Source organism: Anoplolepis gracilipes, chromosome 3 (assembly GCF_047496725.1).
Source record: "Anoplolepis gracilipes chromosome 3, ASM4749672v1, whole genome shotgun sequence".
Lineage (NCBI taxonomy): Eukaryota > Metazoa > Arthropoda > Insecta > Hymenoptera > Formicidae > Anoplolepis > Anoplolepis gracilipes.
Window position 1 is genome coordinate 15,017,619 of NC_132972.1, and position 16,554 is coordinate 15,034,172.

At 34.8% G+C, this 16,554-nt stretch overlaps 2 protein-coding genes across 13 annotated transcripts in view; one reads left to right on the plus strand and one right to left on the minus strand.

Annotated features, from left to right (window-relative positions):
- The first annotated feature begins 908 nt into the window (after positions 1-908).
- LOC140663922 (upstream stimulatory factor 1) lies at positions 909-2,427 on the plus strand. 2 transcript variants are annotated; one of them, XM_072888504.1, is made up of 5 exons: positions 909-1,077; positions 1,176-1,213; positions 1,333-1,708; positions 1,793-1,948; positions 2,046-2,427. In XM_072888504.1, the coding sequence occupies exons 2-5, from the start codon at positions 1,176-1,178 to the stop codon at positions 2,253-2,255; spliced, it is 780 nt and encodes a 259-aa protein (XP_072744605.1). In that variant the 5' UTR covers positions 909-1,077; the 3' UTR covers positions 2,256-2,427. The 2 variants fall into 2 exon arrangements, with proteins under 2 accessions (XP_072744605.1, XP_072744604.1); XM_072888503.1 differs by having other exon boundaries at positions 911-1,213; positions 2,046-2,426.
- Positions 2,428-5,555: 3,128 nt separating this feature from the next.
- Positions 5,556-16,554, minus strand: part of Rhogef3 (Rho guanine nucleotide exchange factor 3) — a 132,152-nt gene continuing 121,153 nt past the window's right edge. For 9 of the 11 annotated variants that reach the window (XM_072888486.1, XM_072888483.1, XM_072888484.1 and 6 more), the window contains 11 exons: positions 13,982-14,380; positions 13,259-13,361; positions 12,783-12,974; positions 11,485-11,690; positions 9,927-10,027; positions 8,253-8,569; positions 7,621-7,992; positions 7,013-7,375; positions 6,652-6,865; positions 6,207-6,449; positions 5,556-6,072 (listed from right to left, as the gene is read on the minus strand). In XM_072888486.1, the coding sequence (XP_072744587.1) occupies positions 5,933-6,072; positions 6,207-6,449; positions 6,652-6,865; positions 7,013-7,375; positions 7,621-7,992; positions 8,253-8,569; positions 9,927-10,027; positions 11,485-11,690; positions 12,783-12,974; positions 13,259-13,361; positions 13,982-14,380 (2,650 nt within the window). In that variant the 3' untranslated portion in view covers positions 5,556-5,932. Of the gene's footprint in view, positions 6,073-6,206; positions 6,450-6,651; positions 6,866-6,930; positions 7,376-7,620; positions 7,993-8,252; positions 8,570-9,926; positions 10,028-11,484; positions 11,691-12,782; positions 12,975-13,258; positions 13,362-13,981; positions 14,381-16,554 lie in introns of those variants that run through there. The other 2 variants (XM_072888491.1, XR_012046352.1) reach the window with 2 other exon arrangements.

Genomic DNA, 16,554 nt, shown 5'->3' on the forward strand with positions numbered 1-16,554 from the left:
AATTGATAAAAAGTAAAGAAAAATTTAAATAATATTACACTAATCTAAAAAAAATAATTCAATTATATAGTTAAAAAATTAATGTAAACCTATTATTACTAATACTCAATATTATAAATCCAGAAATTAACTCTAAATCTCCTTTAATAAAATTTATATAGATTTATTACGATTTAATTCAGCTAAATCCTAATAAAAAAGATTAAAGGATATTAAATTATTGTTTATATTAAAAATATAACATAAATTTTAAAAAATCTGCAAAAGAATATTTCTTATTTAATTGGCTCTTATAAAATATACTAGGTTTTTGGCTGGATCGAAATGTCTGAAAATAAAGTTTAAAATTCACTGCAAAACGTTGTTTTTATTTGCGAGAATTTATTCCTTAACAAATGTGAAAAAAAATTATGTGAGACGATACATATATTATCTATATTACGTATATAATATAGATTTTTTAGAGAGAGAGAAAGACACGACAAATAAATTTTATCAATTTATTAAATATAATTATAAAATTATTCTTCTGATTAGCCAAATCAAAAACAGCGCGCGTGTACTATTCTCAAAATGGTGACAGGTCATGTGACCAGGCAACATCAATATCAAAGGTGCCGACGCTCACTGTCGCTACTGTGTATACTGTATACTTAAGGTGCCTTTTCATGCTGACGCTCGACGCTCATGTTCAACGTCAAAAGACATCACGTGACCAAAAATAAAAATACCAATTCGTCAATTTTGATCACGTGATCTGTTTTGACGCCAAAAATGAGCATCGAGCGTCACCATGAAAAGGCACCTTTATGCTGTGTCTATGGTCTATCTATGGGTTGTGTTCTCCCCTCCATTACAATTTGACGTGTTGCGCGTTGAGTTGCGCGTCGTGGCCTAGCGAATTCCGAATGAATCTGACCTGGCATAACTGATCACTAGTTGCTAGTTATAATTATAAGCGGTTACAAGTTGCAATATTTTCTGTGAGGACGCTAGTGTACACGCTTTTTCATGCTGTACAAAGCAGTGCAAGAAATTATTCGTTTTCAGTAAGATCACATCCATAAAAATATCTATGTAGGTACTCGCGTTTATATACATTCCCTGATATATCGGTGCATCTTGTTTACATATTAAATTACTGATCATAAAAATATTTATTGCTTTTTATTAAGATGGAAGTTGTTAATAACATCGACACTATTGACGAGAGGTAAGTGTATATATTCTTTAATTCTCTTAAATAATTTCTTTTTGTTGCACAAGGTTATTATTTTTGTTATAAATAATAATTTTTTTCTCTCTTAACGAAACAAAATATTTATGTTATAGTGCAGATGAAAATACAATGAATGAGGAAGCTATTGGTGTTGTTTTGGAAGAGGCAGAAATAGTGGATTGTGATGCTGAGGTAGAGGCTGACGATGACAATGTACAGTATCATCTGTATGCGATAAACAGAGGTGACAATACAGTGGCATACAAAGTTATGCAAGTCAGCAACAATCAAAGAGAGAACAATGAAGTTTCAATAGCCACTCCTGTAAACAATACCGTACAGGTTTTGGCTTCTCCCTTAAATGGACAATTCTATGTACTCAGTAATGGCAATGATGTTGTAACGTCGGAGTCTGCCAGAGCAGTTGCACCACGTGTAGCCAAACTGCAAATAGAAGGGTCGCAGAATATTATCACAAACGTAAAAAAAGTAAATTATTTAATATTAATATATTGCATGTTATATTATTATTATTCTTCTATATAGGAAATTAAAGTTATATTACATTTATAGAGGGACGAAAGGCGAAGAGTAACGCACAATGAAGTTGAGAGACGTAGAAGGGATAAAATTAATAATTGGATTACTAAATTAGGGAAGCTCTTGGCAGATTGTGACCAAAATGTGAATAAAGAGGGAGATGGTGCAAAAGCGAATTTTGAACCACAAGTATGATATTTGCAAACTTTTAAATTAATGTATCAACAATTTGATAAAAATAAGTACTATTATTTTTTATAATGACAATTTTCTAATTTATTTACAGAGCAAAGGAGGTATACTAGCACGAGCTTGTGAATATATTACAGAATTAAGAGAAGCTCAAGAAAAACTATCCCAGAGTATGGATGAAAACGCACAGTTGACAGAAGAAGCTAAAACTCTTCGACAAGTTGTAAGTCAATTGAAAGATGAAAATTCAAAATTAAAGGTTCAAATTTCAAAGCAGGACAACACATTTATACTTGGTACTTAGATTAGGATTGGGCCTTTCTTTGGAATTGGGAAATACTTTTATTAGTGTTATCTTATGTCAGTATAAATATATCTTTTTTTTATCATATACAAATTAATAAAAAGAAAGAAAACATGAATAAAGTGTAATAGTTACAAAATGTTTATTTACATATTTATGTGTAGCTCAGGAAATATATATATATATATATATATATATATATATATATATATGTGTGTATGTATATATACATATGTGTGTGTATATATATGTATATATATATATATATATATATATATACACATATGCTTATAATTGTAAAATAATGATAATCATATATAACATTCTACCACTGTACATATCATAAACAATATTTATAACATGAACAATTGCTCTCGCAATGATAATTCATCAGCGAAATCGTTAAATTAGAGAAATATACAAATATACAAAACGATATTATCCATTGAATCAACAATTAACCATACGTGAACGTCAGATATATTGCTTAATAGTAGAGTTTACTTAATTGCTACAAAAAACGTGTTGAAGTATTTTTTTCTAATGAATAGGTCTATGTTATTTACACTTACAAAATACATCTATATATATGTACAGAGCAATACATATTATATCTCTGTGCCTTTCCTCTTGGATCATTAGTGTAGTTAGAGATCTTGCTACATAAAACTGAAACTCTGCTTTTCCCTTATCATCATGGTATGTACGTATGATTATCGATATCAAATCTCAGGGAAAATATACGTTTATATAAACGCGTTATGTGTACATAACAGCTTAAATTATCATAACAGTAACGCTTAGTACAATACTTATTGCTTCAAAGCGCATTTCTTCAAGTTTTGTGCAGATCCTGCCTGACGATTTTCAAAAGTAACAGCGGGGATAGATAGTATCCTCCAAAGTATAAATTAATCAATCATGTAAGATATGTAATTCACTTGTCAATACATGGGAGTTTTGTAAGTGCGAGGTACGAACTTTCACGTATTTCGATTACTTGTCTTTCGTGAAATTGCAAGTATAGTTCTCATGCTTGTGGAAAGTTGTGCTTAATCGTGCATTATTCGATATCGCGCCCGAAGTCCAAACACAAACGTCATTGAAAGACGCATGTAAAATCATTTAAAAGACTTTCTTGAATATCCAAGAAACGTCTTTTGTAAACTATTATAACTTTCATGTTGTTCGGGATATTTTTGCTACTTATTTTTTCTATAATCATCGAGTTACATCTGTTCCTTATACTTACGTTGGCCATTATTAAAGCAGTCCATGTGTATAATAGCAATACTTATAAGAAAAATCACATTCGAGAACCAATAAGTAGTCTTTCCTATAAAAATAACTCTGAAATGAGTTGGGTCCAGCAACAAATTGCGTCTCTCCTAAATCTAAACATCAACAGGCTAATGATCTCTCTGTACAGTAGGAATCTTGATCCATTCATTTTGTCATTATATTGTCCTCGTCGTATATAGTAAATTACGCGTTGTCTCGGAAAACAAATAAAAATATATCTTTCTGTATGTTATACAAAACGTAAATATTTCCTCTTATCCAGAGCTGTGCCACACATTTGCACACAAACATTAAAAAGATAAAATATAGCACTTTTATTTCTCGACACAGAGGAAATCTGAAGTACTAATTTCCTTTTTTTTTTTTTTTTATTAAAGATTGGGTCAAATAATTCTAACGAATGAAGACGTACTTCTTTAAACTTATTGGCAGTGTTAGAAACTTTCAGAATCCGTAATTAAATTGTTGAAATTGATAGATCGAACATTTTGCCAAGGGACTGCATACATATATGCATATCATTATAATACAGAGATTTTTTTGTTAGGCTAACTGATTTTCTTTTCTGTACAAGAGTAGAAAAACTTGAAAGATCCTCTCTCTCTCTCTCTCTTTCTCTCTCGATCATCTTTCCTCTCTTCTTCTTGCTTTTTTTAAAAGCTCGCCGCTTCGTATCGCAGTCAAAGGCGTGATATGCGAATATTTACATATTTTTTGAATCTAATCGCATTTTTTGTATCTGTATAATACTGCTGCTGTGTTGTTTCGCGGAAACAAAATTTTTTCTCTTCGTTCTTATTTTATCTCGTCTCTCTTCTATTTCCTCGCCGATCACAACTCCGTACAAACTATTATGAGTATTACAATTATGATGCGAAATAACGAACATTAGTTAGGCAGTAAGTTACCTTGTATAGCTCGCTCGAGATTTCTTCTAAGAAATACATCTACGTTTTCGTTGAGAGAAAAGTGGTGTGCGGAATCGGCCAATCAAAATTGATCGCGAAACTAATCAATACGGATTTCCTGATTGAATTTGCTAACACTCGCATAGAATTACACACGGTTATTACAAACGATAAGTTTTCTCGTTGCATCTCTCTTATATAAAATTGATCGACAATACTCTCGAAATAATTAATGATTTTTAAAAAATTCATGTGAAGGATTCACAACTTAAAAATTTTTTAATCGATCCCGTCGCATTTCTCTCTCAAGATTACAACCGTTTTTCTTCCGAGGAAGTATCTCGGTCGTCAGTCTTTCGATTACAATAAAAAATACAGCCGTTTGATACGTACCATCCATAGCCGCTCGATCCAAAAAGCGATTGCGCGTGTAACAATACATATCTATAGTATAGTTCATCGGCGTTTATCATCAAATCCGCGATGTGAAGAGTGACTAGTACTTTCTCTTTAGTACCTTAAAAGCCTGCTATTGACTTTATACATTCACTATTTATTTTTCTAGCTCTAATCTATCCGCGTTCGCTATTATTAACGATAGTTTCTAATGTCAAGCATCTACAAAATCGATTATACACCTCTCTCTCTCTCTCTCTCTCTCTCTCTCTCTCTCTCTCTCTCTCTCTCTCTCTCTCTCTCTCTCTCTCTCTCTCTTTCTCTCTCTCTCTCTCTCAGTTTGTAACAAATTTGTTCTTTCGAAACGTTTTTTCTGGATAATGGTTCTCGAACTGAAGATTGACAATATCACGTCGAGAACAAAATCATATCAAAGGTAATCGAACATTGGTTTCAGATCAGTTAGGAAACCACTGATTCAAAGCGTCAAAGACATTTTTGATTTAGATTATAAACATCACGAGCGATTTTCATCAATTTATCTTATATCTGCAAGTATCTAATTTGGATAATGACATTATCTGTTTAATAGAGAAGCACTTGCTTTCGTGAGAAAGGCAAAGATCGTTAACGATCGTTAACATTTTCATGTTTTTAAATCGCCGCGCGATTGTTTATAGGCTACGATCATTGAATCGGTGGCGATTACTTATCCTACTTTAGAAGAAAAAGTGTATTTTGCAGGACAAAATGTTCACTTTTGAGTTATCTAAATACCTTCGTGCCGTACATTTGACGAGACGCTGTTCGTCCTCGGTGCTATGAAATTCTAGCGATTAAAACATGAATCGTTCATCGACCCACGGAGAATAGTACGATTCAATCTCTCGCGAAATAAATATTACCCTGATAAGTATCGATTGATAATGACAATCTTTTTGAACGACAGTTTGAAAAGGTTTCTAAGCAATCGATATTGAGAGATATTTCATGCCAAAATTCTGACAGGACGATACAACGCCTTTAATTGCAGCTTTGCAGGTCAATATACGGTACGAAGGTAGGCCTGTCTCAGGACGGTTGAAGCCGCGTACTTTTTTTGCTGCTACCGAACGTGAACCAGGTGCCGACTTTCCTTCCTAGCGAGTTGGTGGTACCTTGTCCGATCATAGTCGGCATCTCGTATGTTGATTCCCTCTTGTACGTTTTATCTGCAATATTATTAATTTAACAAAAAAAATCAAAGTAAACTGAACTTAAATTAACCTTAATATAAAACGAAAAAATAGTTTAGGATCTCGACTCTCTTATGAATTAACCGTACAGATGTGATAAATGCACGTACTACGAGGTTTGATCGGCGGCCTATTTTGCTGCCTATTAGCAGCTAGCCTGGCGAGCTGTCTGGCCGCTGCTGGAAACTCTAATCCGTCGTTTCTGTCCTGGGCTACCAATCTTCGTTCTTCAGCCATCGCCGTCAACCACCGTCGTTTCTCTTCCGCTGTGCGGCAACAAAAAAGCAACCACTTGTCTCGGACGCAACTATATATTTTCAAACAATGCCTTACTGTCACCCCTGATTGAAGATCTACGAATAAAATTGAACTTTTATTTTCATTATAAATCGCGGTTAGTATTATATTAACAATTTTTATATTTCTTAATTATTTAATAACGTCACTTGGTAAAACACTTGCTAATTTTCTAAAACTATATTAATTTGCTTTCATTTGTATTGTATAAGGAATATTTTTCAACAATAAAAGTTAAACGTCATTAATAGTCATTACCTTTTCCATCGGGCACGTCGATGACATCACTAGTATCGAGATAGATGCGGCCTTTGTAGACATAAGTATTGCGCTTAAGAATGTCTTTCTTGCAATAGACCAGTTGATGATCAAAGAGAAACAGCGTGATATTATTCGTCCACATGCCAGTCTTCACTCTCATCGCCTCACCATGATAAATCAGTTGTGATGAAACTTCTATGAGATCCTCACCCTGCGATTGATTATTATCAATATTAAATGTGTATTTCAATAATTGATTTAACAAGAGATTCGCACTTATTAACGTTACCGAGATGATCCGAAACGCAGGCGAATTTCAAAGATAGTTTTATCTCTACAATCTCGAGGAGTAACGCACCTCCCAACCTTCTACGCGCATTTGCCACGCGGCCAACTTCTCCAAACTCTCCATCCGCCTTTTTCTCTCGTTGATCAATACTGCAACGCCTCTCATTGCTTCCAAGGCTTCCTGAATCTTGTGATAATCTGGATGATCGGCTTTCGTATATTTCAGTAGCTCCGCCAATTGAAGAGGGTACTTGCATATTCGTTGAACGGGCGTTAATAAATATCCGTCCAAGGGGATCTCTATGAGGCCTCGCATTAGCCGACAGGCTTCGAAGAATTTGCTATAACGATTGTGCTGGTAGAGCTCCTGTAGCGTCGCTGTGGCCATCGGATGACTGTTGCAGTATTCGGAATACATGCGAAAACCCGCTCTCTAAAATAATCATAACACATGTTTGCGTCTCATTTTTTTTAACTTTATTTAAATATTTGATAATTCGAAATGTCTGTGAAATTATAGAATATTATTTCTTTAATGTTTCGAACATTTTCTTTTATCAGTTTTCAAGAAAGTCAAGATGCAACAATTTGAAAACATATCGATTTAATTATTTAAATACAGAATTATTAATGAAGAAAAAGAAGTGTGAAAATAGTAAATTCAGTAATGCTACTGACATGATTGAGAAAACATTCGCCGACGCAACTTTTGTGCGGCGCGTTCCAGTCGATACAAGCCTCGAGATCCTTCAGGAACTCAGATTGAAAGTCCAAGAGTTCTTCGAGGTTTATAAAGATGGTTTCAATCTGTTCTTCGGTAAACATATCCGCGCGCCTGCGACATTCTGCAATATAGCCTTCGGCTACATCGCGTAGGACCTTGACGAAGTCGCGTTCAGTCTGGACGAGTTCGCGGACGACGCTGGTTCTCACTTGCTCGTTCGAGAGCAAGGAAACACTCGTTCTTCTTCTCAGCTGGGTGCCCGAGGATCCCCCTGAGGCTATCGCAGCTAAACAATCTTCCACCGTATCCTCTTGATTCACTCGTAGCTGTGGACATATTTATTTTGCTTATTTATTATATTATTTAATTATTCAATTAAATAGAACTTAAAGTAATGTAAAAGACAGAGATATAAATAATATATATAAAATAGAAAAAATGAAAATAGATAATATTTATATATATATATATATATATATATATATATATATATATATATATTATATTATACTAATTTGAAATTACTATAGAAATAAAAGGCGCGCAACGTGTGTTAATTGATTTAAAATCAAACAAAAATATTCACCCTGACAAAAGCGGCCGGAAACCACCCATGCTCTCCTCTACAGCTGCCCCACCACCAATCTTTGTCCAATGTATCAAGGACGTCGATAACATCTCCGGCTCGAAAAGCTAGTTCTTCCGGCTCCATCGCCACATGGTCCCAAACAGCCTCGGCTAAGATGACGATCTCCTCGTCCATCATCTGCTCAAATGATTTCTTCTTATCCGTCAAGGAAGCGATCGAGGATTCGGAGTCGGACATCATCTCATCGTCGGATGTGCCGGCTCTTCCATCCTGCTCGTCCTCGGATAGCACGTTGCCACCGGGTAGTCTCATGCCTATTTTTTTTAAAACAGAAAATTTTATTGTAATCAAGGTAAAAATATATATATATATATATAATACATAAATCTATCAATCTTAGAGTGATACACATCGCTAATTGAATGTTGAGCCAATTTTCAAAGTTAAATAAAAGTAAAAAGAAAAATAATAATTAATTGATACACGTGATTTTACTACGCTTTTGAAATATATGTTCCAAAATTTTTTCCCTAAAATGACAGAAGTCAAAAACTTGCTTTTATCAAAGGAATGTTTTTCCTTTTAATTTTGTCAGAGCAACAATCAATAAATGACTGATTCACAGTACAGAGAATATCCTGCAACATAAACGATATTCCGCTGGATTTTCGCTTGTCAGCATCCCTCTGGAAGTTATTGTGACAACAAGCACGTGATCTCCGGCCAAAAACCGTCCATTGTGCAGCGTTTTGGCGTGAGCGGGAAAAGAATGAAAATTTTTCATCAGAGTTCTCGAGAGATGGTAGCCGAGTTCGTCGGAGTACCTCCTAAAAATTCATTTAACCGCGAATTCAGTTACACTAATTGATCGCATTCATGAGATGTCTCTCTCGAAAGCGAGTATGCGAGGTGGTGTTCTTACGAGGTTCTCTCCGGCAAACTCGTTCATTACTATTTGTAAAACAAAAGCGTTTCCACACGAAGCGACGTTTTTACAAGGGCACGAAAATCATTAGTACATAATTTTACAGGGATAGAAATATATTCCTATATTTCTTCTCACAATTCTTTCTTTTTTTCTTACGAGGGTGCATTCGATGACAACACAGTGTGAATGTCTGAACAATCTTTACGGGGATGCATGCTCTGAATACTCTTCAAGGTGATGTCTAGAGAGAAATCAGAGATCTTTGTAATACACTGTGCACACTAGATGTCATTAAAGAGGTTTTCTACTGAGGTGTAAACTGTCTACCTAGCAAATGTGTTTTGAAATTAATTAATTTAATGATTTCGATTATCACACGAAATTAATTGCTTTGCCGAGACAACAGAATATAACAAATTGACAAAGATTATTTTGCTTCTCCGTATTATTTAAAAATGTCTATTTTATTTTTTTACATTACGTTACACATTATATTGATTAAACTGATTTATATACATTTTAACGATCTAAAGATTTGAATTAATTTACAAATAGATAATATACGATGATTCTTAACAATACTGATTCAAAACGCAAGAAACGTACGACTTTGTTCTTCAGATGCGCGATAAGAACGATTTACACATGTGCTTGGTAGGCAAAACAAGAGGAACGTGATCTACGTTAAAGAATTCAAAGTCTATCTTTAAATTAAGAAAATAATCTAATACAAGTACACTCACCTGCAGTTTTGGTGCGCATTAACGGCGAGAGCTGATTGATTCCCAGTGGCTGGCTAAGCGAGCGTCTCAGATTTGTCCGAGAACTCCTCCCTTTCGCGTTACTGGAGTACAGGAAAAAAAGAAAACATTAATTCGGTATTAGTTCGCCTCTATTACCGCGTTAACGTGCGGCATCGAACGAAAGGATCAACAAAAGCGTGTATTCAGGTATTAAGCATATCGGTACAACATTCAGCAACAAATTACAATAGGTAGGTATAATATGTATATATAGATATATGTATATATATAGTACAACATAACAGGGTATATATATATATATATATATATATATACGTATGTTACGCGTGGCAGATCAACTTTTTACTGGAGGAAAGATTAAGAGAGAAGGTGGTTTGTTATAATACCCATCTACCTACCACTAGTCTCCCTCGATTTACTGGAAAGGTTCGAGAACAAAGAGTTTCAGTTTTCCCAAGTTGTCAGTTACTTTTCAGGGGTTTGTTTTGGTTCGCGAATGTGAATTACGATATAAGTGTCGCGTTTGTGAGAGGAAGTCAAAATTGTTACTGATTCGAAAATAAAAAAAAAGCAGCGAGCGCGCGTCAGGCTAAAATAGGCCGTGCGACTAAAAAGAGCGAAGTTAATAAGCGTTTTATATGTTTCTTTTTATTATTTTCTTTTTTTTTATTGCCTCTTTATTGCAACACTGCTAGCTTTTTACACTTGCAGTGATAGCTCATGTCTTGATTCTGGAAACCCAAAAAACGTTGTACGGATCTCGAGCTTTCAAATTATTTTATTTATTTATTTATAGATATATAAACGAGAAAAAATGCTCTAGTGCAGGCAACAACAAAAATTATAATTTAGAAAATATCAGTAGACATATATGAATGAAATAAAATATATTTAATACCTTATATGAAAAATAAATACAGTAAGAAGCTATAGAGATAGTGAAAGACAAGAATAATGAAACATAACGATTACAATAAACAACAACATATTACGATTATAAATTGTTTTCCCATTCAATATAATAAATGTATGTATAAAACATATACATATAGATTGTTAAAGACTTAGTTTAAGTTTAAAATATTCAAAAAGTTGTAATAAAAAGTTTAGAGCAACATCGTAAGCCGTGTATGGAAAACAAACTTCTTTCAATTATAGTTTTTCAGTCGGAAAATCTTGCAATTTTTTTTATAAGTAAAATAAATTTAAAAAATTTTAATATGTATATAGCTTTAAAAATAAAAAAAAAGTTAAGTTTTGCTAATAGAATTCAATTAATTGTTCAATGCTTCATTGATGCTTCAAGAATATTTCAATCCTTTATCAATCTTCTAATTCTCTTATATTTTTCTTTTATTAACTTTTCAAGTGAAATATACTAATAAAAATATCACGAGAGTCCAAACGCAACGATTATCTGGGTTTCCCCCAGCCATCATAAGAGGCTGTAAGTAGTTCGCAGATGGCGATGGTTTAATGAGGCGTACGCGACAAGGGTTGCTTCAACATTAAACGCATTTGTGGTAATTGAACTCACCTTCTGAGCGTAACGATATCATGGGAAGAGTGCCTCGGGCTGAGCCTGGGCGGCCTTGTCTTGATCGGCGACGGAGTCGACAGCATCCTACGATAATTGTGAACGTATCCCGACCTGGTGTCCCATTGGAGCAGCCTCTGGCCCCCTAAATCGCTGTTTGTACGACGCACATGATTGTGTCGCGATGTGCGGGTTTGCAGATCCGCCTGGAACAATCGCGCGGATTCTGTTAGAGATTGCGAACCGCGCGCACACCGTGTCGACCGATTAAATTTATCGCTCCGAAAATGGAACGCGCAGACTAAGCGAGTTTCTTCTTCCTTCTGCAATACTCGACGAGTTAATATAGCAGCATATTCGAGCATTATCAGCAAAATACAAAATAATAAGGAATTGTTTTTACAAGTTCTCATATTGTTGTACATCACAAGAACACGGTTTTATTTCGTTTTTATCCAAGTATCGTGAAAGTATCTATTTCTCTCTTTGTGTTGGATTAAAATTACCTTCTCTAAAATAAATTTTTAATTTTATAATTTATATTTTATGTAATCTTTCAATTCCATAATTAATTACACAGATATTTCTCAATTTAATAAAGAATGAATTTTTATGTAAAACGCAATTAATTAATAATACACGAAACAATATTTAAACGCACTTAAAATGAAGTAAATTGCTCAGATGAAACGACATCATGAATTAAATCGACTGCGCGAGTTGCTCTATATCAGCTAATGATGAACGTGTTTCCTTCTCCGGTATCCTGGCGCTCGTGAGATAAAAACGACTATCACAGAACGACGTGAGCGAATCTCTTTGCGAACGTGGTCAAACCGTATACAAAGATGACTAATGCTCTGTAGAAAGGAAATAGTTACATTCATAAATCCGATAAACGTGTGATTATCATGTTACTATTAATAACAATGTAAATCACCGCCTATATCCGAGAGAAAACAGATTTAAAATATAAAAATATCTGGGTGTAACCGATGGAAGATTAATTAAAAACAAACTACGGTAAAATTTTTACACAAGAAACCGATCGTGCTTTTACGTTTATTGTCATTTTGACTTGGAAATAAAAAAAATAATATTAAATTTTATACTCTTAACGTATTTAATCAATATTAAATGGATTTGCATTAATTAATTTTACATCAAATGAAATCAGATATTAGTATATCATGAGTAACGTTTGCACGAGCTGGAGCATTTCCTCGTGCGTGATTAAAAATGCAATAAATCGATAAATTGCATTAGCTGTTATGAGATAGGAAGGGAAGAAAGTTTACCTTGAACTTGTCAATCAGTATCTGGTTGATGAGCTCGGACTGGGGCCGCGATTTATCGGTGACTCGCCTGCGAAGGGCCGGAGGACTGTCAGTGTCGTCGGGAACATCGTCCGTATCGTGAGACTCGGAACTGTCACCACCCCCCATCATTCCGCCGCCACTGCCACCAGTCAACGCTCCACCAGATACCATCTACGTCATTTGTGCGAAACGTTTGTGATATTTACTCTCTTCATACGTTAGCATTTTCTTTGTCTAATCGAACAACGTGAAAGAGCCGCGATATGTCAAATCCTTTATTAATTAGTTAATTGCTCGAAAGATGTTTAAAGGACATTTGAAAAGTTAAGACGTCTTTTTAAATGTCTAACAAAAGATTTATTTTGTTCATACGTCAAAACCTATTTTAATCTTTCACGTGAAATGTCATTCTTGAGCTTACATGTTATTCGAAGAAACAGTGTCTCTCTACTCACCTCGATTTGTATACCGCTGTCTCCACTGTTGCATTTTGCATTTCGGGCGGCTTTGTTGCCTTTTTTCCTTTCTTTGCTACTCCTCCAGACGAGTGGACCGAATCTAAACATATTCGGTTAAATTCTAGTCAAGCTTCTTTCCTCAAGAGGCGAATGTTATTAAAGTACTATATTTTTCTCGTATCAAATGTAATTCAATTCAATAACGTATGCTTATGTAATCGAAGGTGAATAAACTCCATTTAATCTTATTGAATACTCAGGAGGTGTTTGAGAATAAAGAATTTTCTTTCCAATATACACATCCGATACACCTTTGTAAAAGATATTAATATTTCAATTTGTCATTTAGCTATTAAAATTAAATTTAGTAATTTTACAGTAGTCTCTTTTAGATAAGAATTATATGCAGAAACATGAGAAATAAACATGCCACGAGAAATTTATCTGATCAAAAGTAAATCCTCTTGTTTATCTTTATATACATCTTGATATATATATATATATATATATATATATATATATATATATATATATATAAAGATAATCTTGCATTGAACTATTTTGAGACCGCTGTTTTTTATGCTCGAGAGAGAAGCACGAATGAAAAATTCCTCTCACCTGCCGGAAATTATCTGCGCTTCTCTACCAACGCGATAGCTTAGGATCTAAATTTAAAATCATGCCCGAGGTGTTAAAGAGAGCGAGAGATGCGATACGAACCGGAATTTCTGGTCATTGCTAGAGTCGTCTTTGTGCTGGTTGTTTTGCTCGGAGGAGGTTACGGGAGGCGTCTCCGTGCCTTCCTCCTCGTCCAAGGGCCCCGAGCCGTCATTGTCCTCCGCGGGACATTCCTCGTTGCTCTCCTTACTGCCCTTCTTGTGGAACCTCAACGAGAAGCTCTTACGGAATTTCTGCAACACGCTCTCTTGCTGGCTCTGCGCGCGATGCGCAGTATTCTGACTTCCGCCGGTGGGCACATTGGCGACATTCAGGACGGCAGACGGTTCCTGCAGCCTGGAATGACTGACCAGAGGAATCGTGGCCTCGGTCAAGGGATGCTCGGTCGTCACGTGACCTCTTCTCGTGCCATCGTCCTCTTCGTCGCCGGACCACTGTCGGCTGCAAGCAGAATTTTCGGTATCACTGTTTGATTCATTTTTCAATCAAGTAAATCAAATGAGAAGGGAACCGGCGGGAATTCAGTTTTCACAGTAAGAAATTTTCAATCTTTCATATCTGCAATTGATCCTGGAATTATCGAGTTTGTTTCCATTCTTGTCTGACTTTGCGTCGACTCGTTTTAATCCTCATGAGAATCATCGGGAATTAAAAAATAACGAATTCCTTCTACGTATAATGAATTAAAATCGGAACGTTTAAAATTAAAGCGGATTTAAATTATATCCGATAAATTACAGACCCGATTCTGAACGTGTCACGTAAAGTTGAAGTATCTTTCACGTCCGGTAAAAAGAGTATAAGAAGCGATAAAAGGACGCAAATTTTTACATTGTACAAAAAAAGAAAAAAAAAACATTTGATTTCGATTTAGATGTCCTACTTCACAGGAATAAATTCCCTTCGACCCATCACATTTTATCTATTTTTTGTACAGTTTTATTTGAAACAGACCGATGGTCTCCGGCAAAAATTGATAAGATACAGCTTCGCGAACCACCTCCCATGTTCTTGCATCGAAAGACAAAGCGACTCGCATAAAAATTCAACGTCGTTTCTCACTGTACAGAAGACACGGCGAAGATGCGGGATTGATAAATCACGAACGTGTATGTACGGCCGAAAGTGCATACGGGAATGCATACGCGATCGTGGCTGACAAAGTAACTATTCGAAACTGAGTAGCGGAAGCACGTCGTCGGCATATGTGAAAGAGGAAACCGGCCAAAATATTTCGCAAGCATTTTACGAATAAAGTTGCGTTAACGTTTTTTCCCGCAAAATTACCAGCGCAGCAATTTTATTTCCTGCAGTGTCAGAAGGATGTCTTCCGCGCCAACAAGTGTACGAATTACGTCGCCCTCGCGCTAAATGTATAAATATATCTCCCGTAATATGATCATCCTCCCGTGGTGCAGTGTTTCGGTGCAAATTAATATGGTAGAATTGTGCACGAATATACTTGTTTATAATAGGCTGCGAGAAAATATTTAATGATGTTAATTGCACACCTCATGGTTGTTAGTTCTCTACCAGAGAAGTATTTGCAGTGCATTACAACTATTATTGTATGTAGGTAGTTTAATAATCTGTGCTAGAGGCGTAATTACTATTAATATTGCAGTAAGATATTATGTTAATGAATTATTATAACCTTCTACGAACTATTTAATTACACTGATATCTATAAGAAATTTATACATCCAGTTTATCAACAAATCTATGTTGAAATTAAAATTAAAGATTCCAAGAAATTCTATATATACGGTGTCTCCATTTTTAGGAGAGTTTTTTAAATAAACTCTAATTTTTCCCTTAGCATAGATGTCGAGAAAAATTACACACTTTACTTTTTTATTTTCCAAAATTTTATATACATATATATAATTTTGAAAATTAATATATATATTTTATTTCTTTTTTTAAATATTATTGAATATTTCTAAATTATACAAACGAAAGTCTTGTGACGATCTAAATATAACTTTTAGAGAAGCAATTATGTGTCACAATGAACGGACATGTAATCGTCTGAGTCAGTTTAATCGGAATCACGCACCACATCATAAAGGATATTTGTCACAGACGAGTGCTTTCCTCTTGTGCCAATCCTTTATCCTTCGTTGTCTGTGAGTGTAATCCTCCGCATGTAAAGCCGCATCCTACACTCACCAGTGTCACTTTTTACTACATCACTGTCACAATTTGTAAAAGCAATTCTGATAGAAACCGAATCTCAAAACGTTTCTAAAATTCAATGGATTTCAATAACAAAAACTAACGTGTGATTAATCACTTGCGAAAAAAAAGAGAATACCACGAGCAACAAGAAAATAAATTTCAAAATCCACTCGTGATAATTTTGTGTCTCAAAACAGAAAAAATATTTTTTTTTTTTTTTTTTGTATCAGAAATAATAATATTAATTAAAAATAAAAAATCATTTGTCTGCGTACGATTTTGCTAAAGTCACTCATGATAAAGACACTTGAAAAAAAGTATCTGACAACCACTTGAAAGCAAGATACAGGAAGTGCAGTGGTCGACGTTCCACTGGCGACTGAACTTGTCAGTGAGTGCACGAGAAGAGGTCTACGACCGTGTATGTGCGGGCG

Excerpts from the sequence above, each read along its gene's own strand:
- LOC140663922 (XM_072888504.1), top strand. The coding sequence starts at position 1,176 with ATGGAAGTTGTTAATAACATCGACACTATTGACGAGAG. Across the intron at positions 1,214-1,332 it reads ATCGACACTATTGACGAGAG|TGCAGATGAAAATACAATGA; the intron begins GTAAGTGTATAT and ends TTTATGTTATAG. Across the intron at positions 1,949-2,045 it reads AAGCGAATTTTGAACCACAA|AGCAAAGGAGGTATACTAGC; the intron begins GTATGATATTTG and ends ATTTATTTACAG.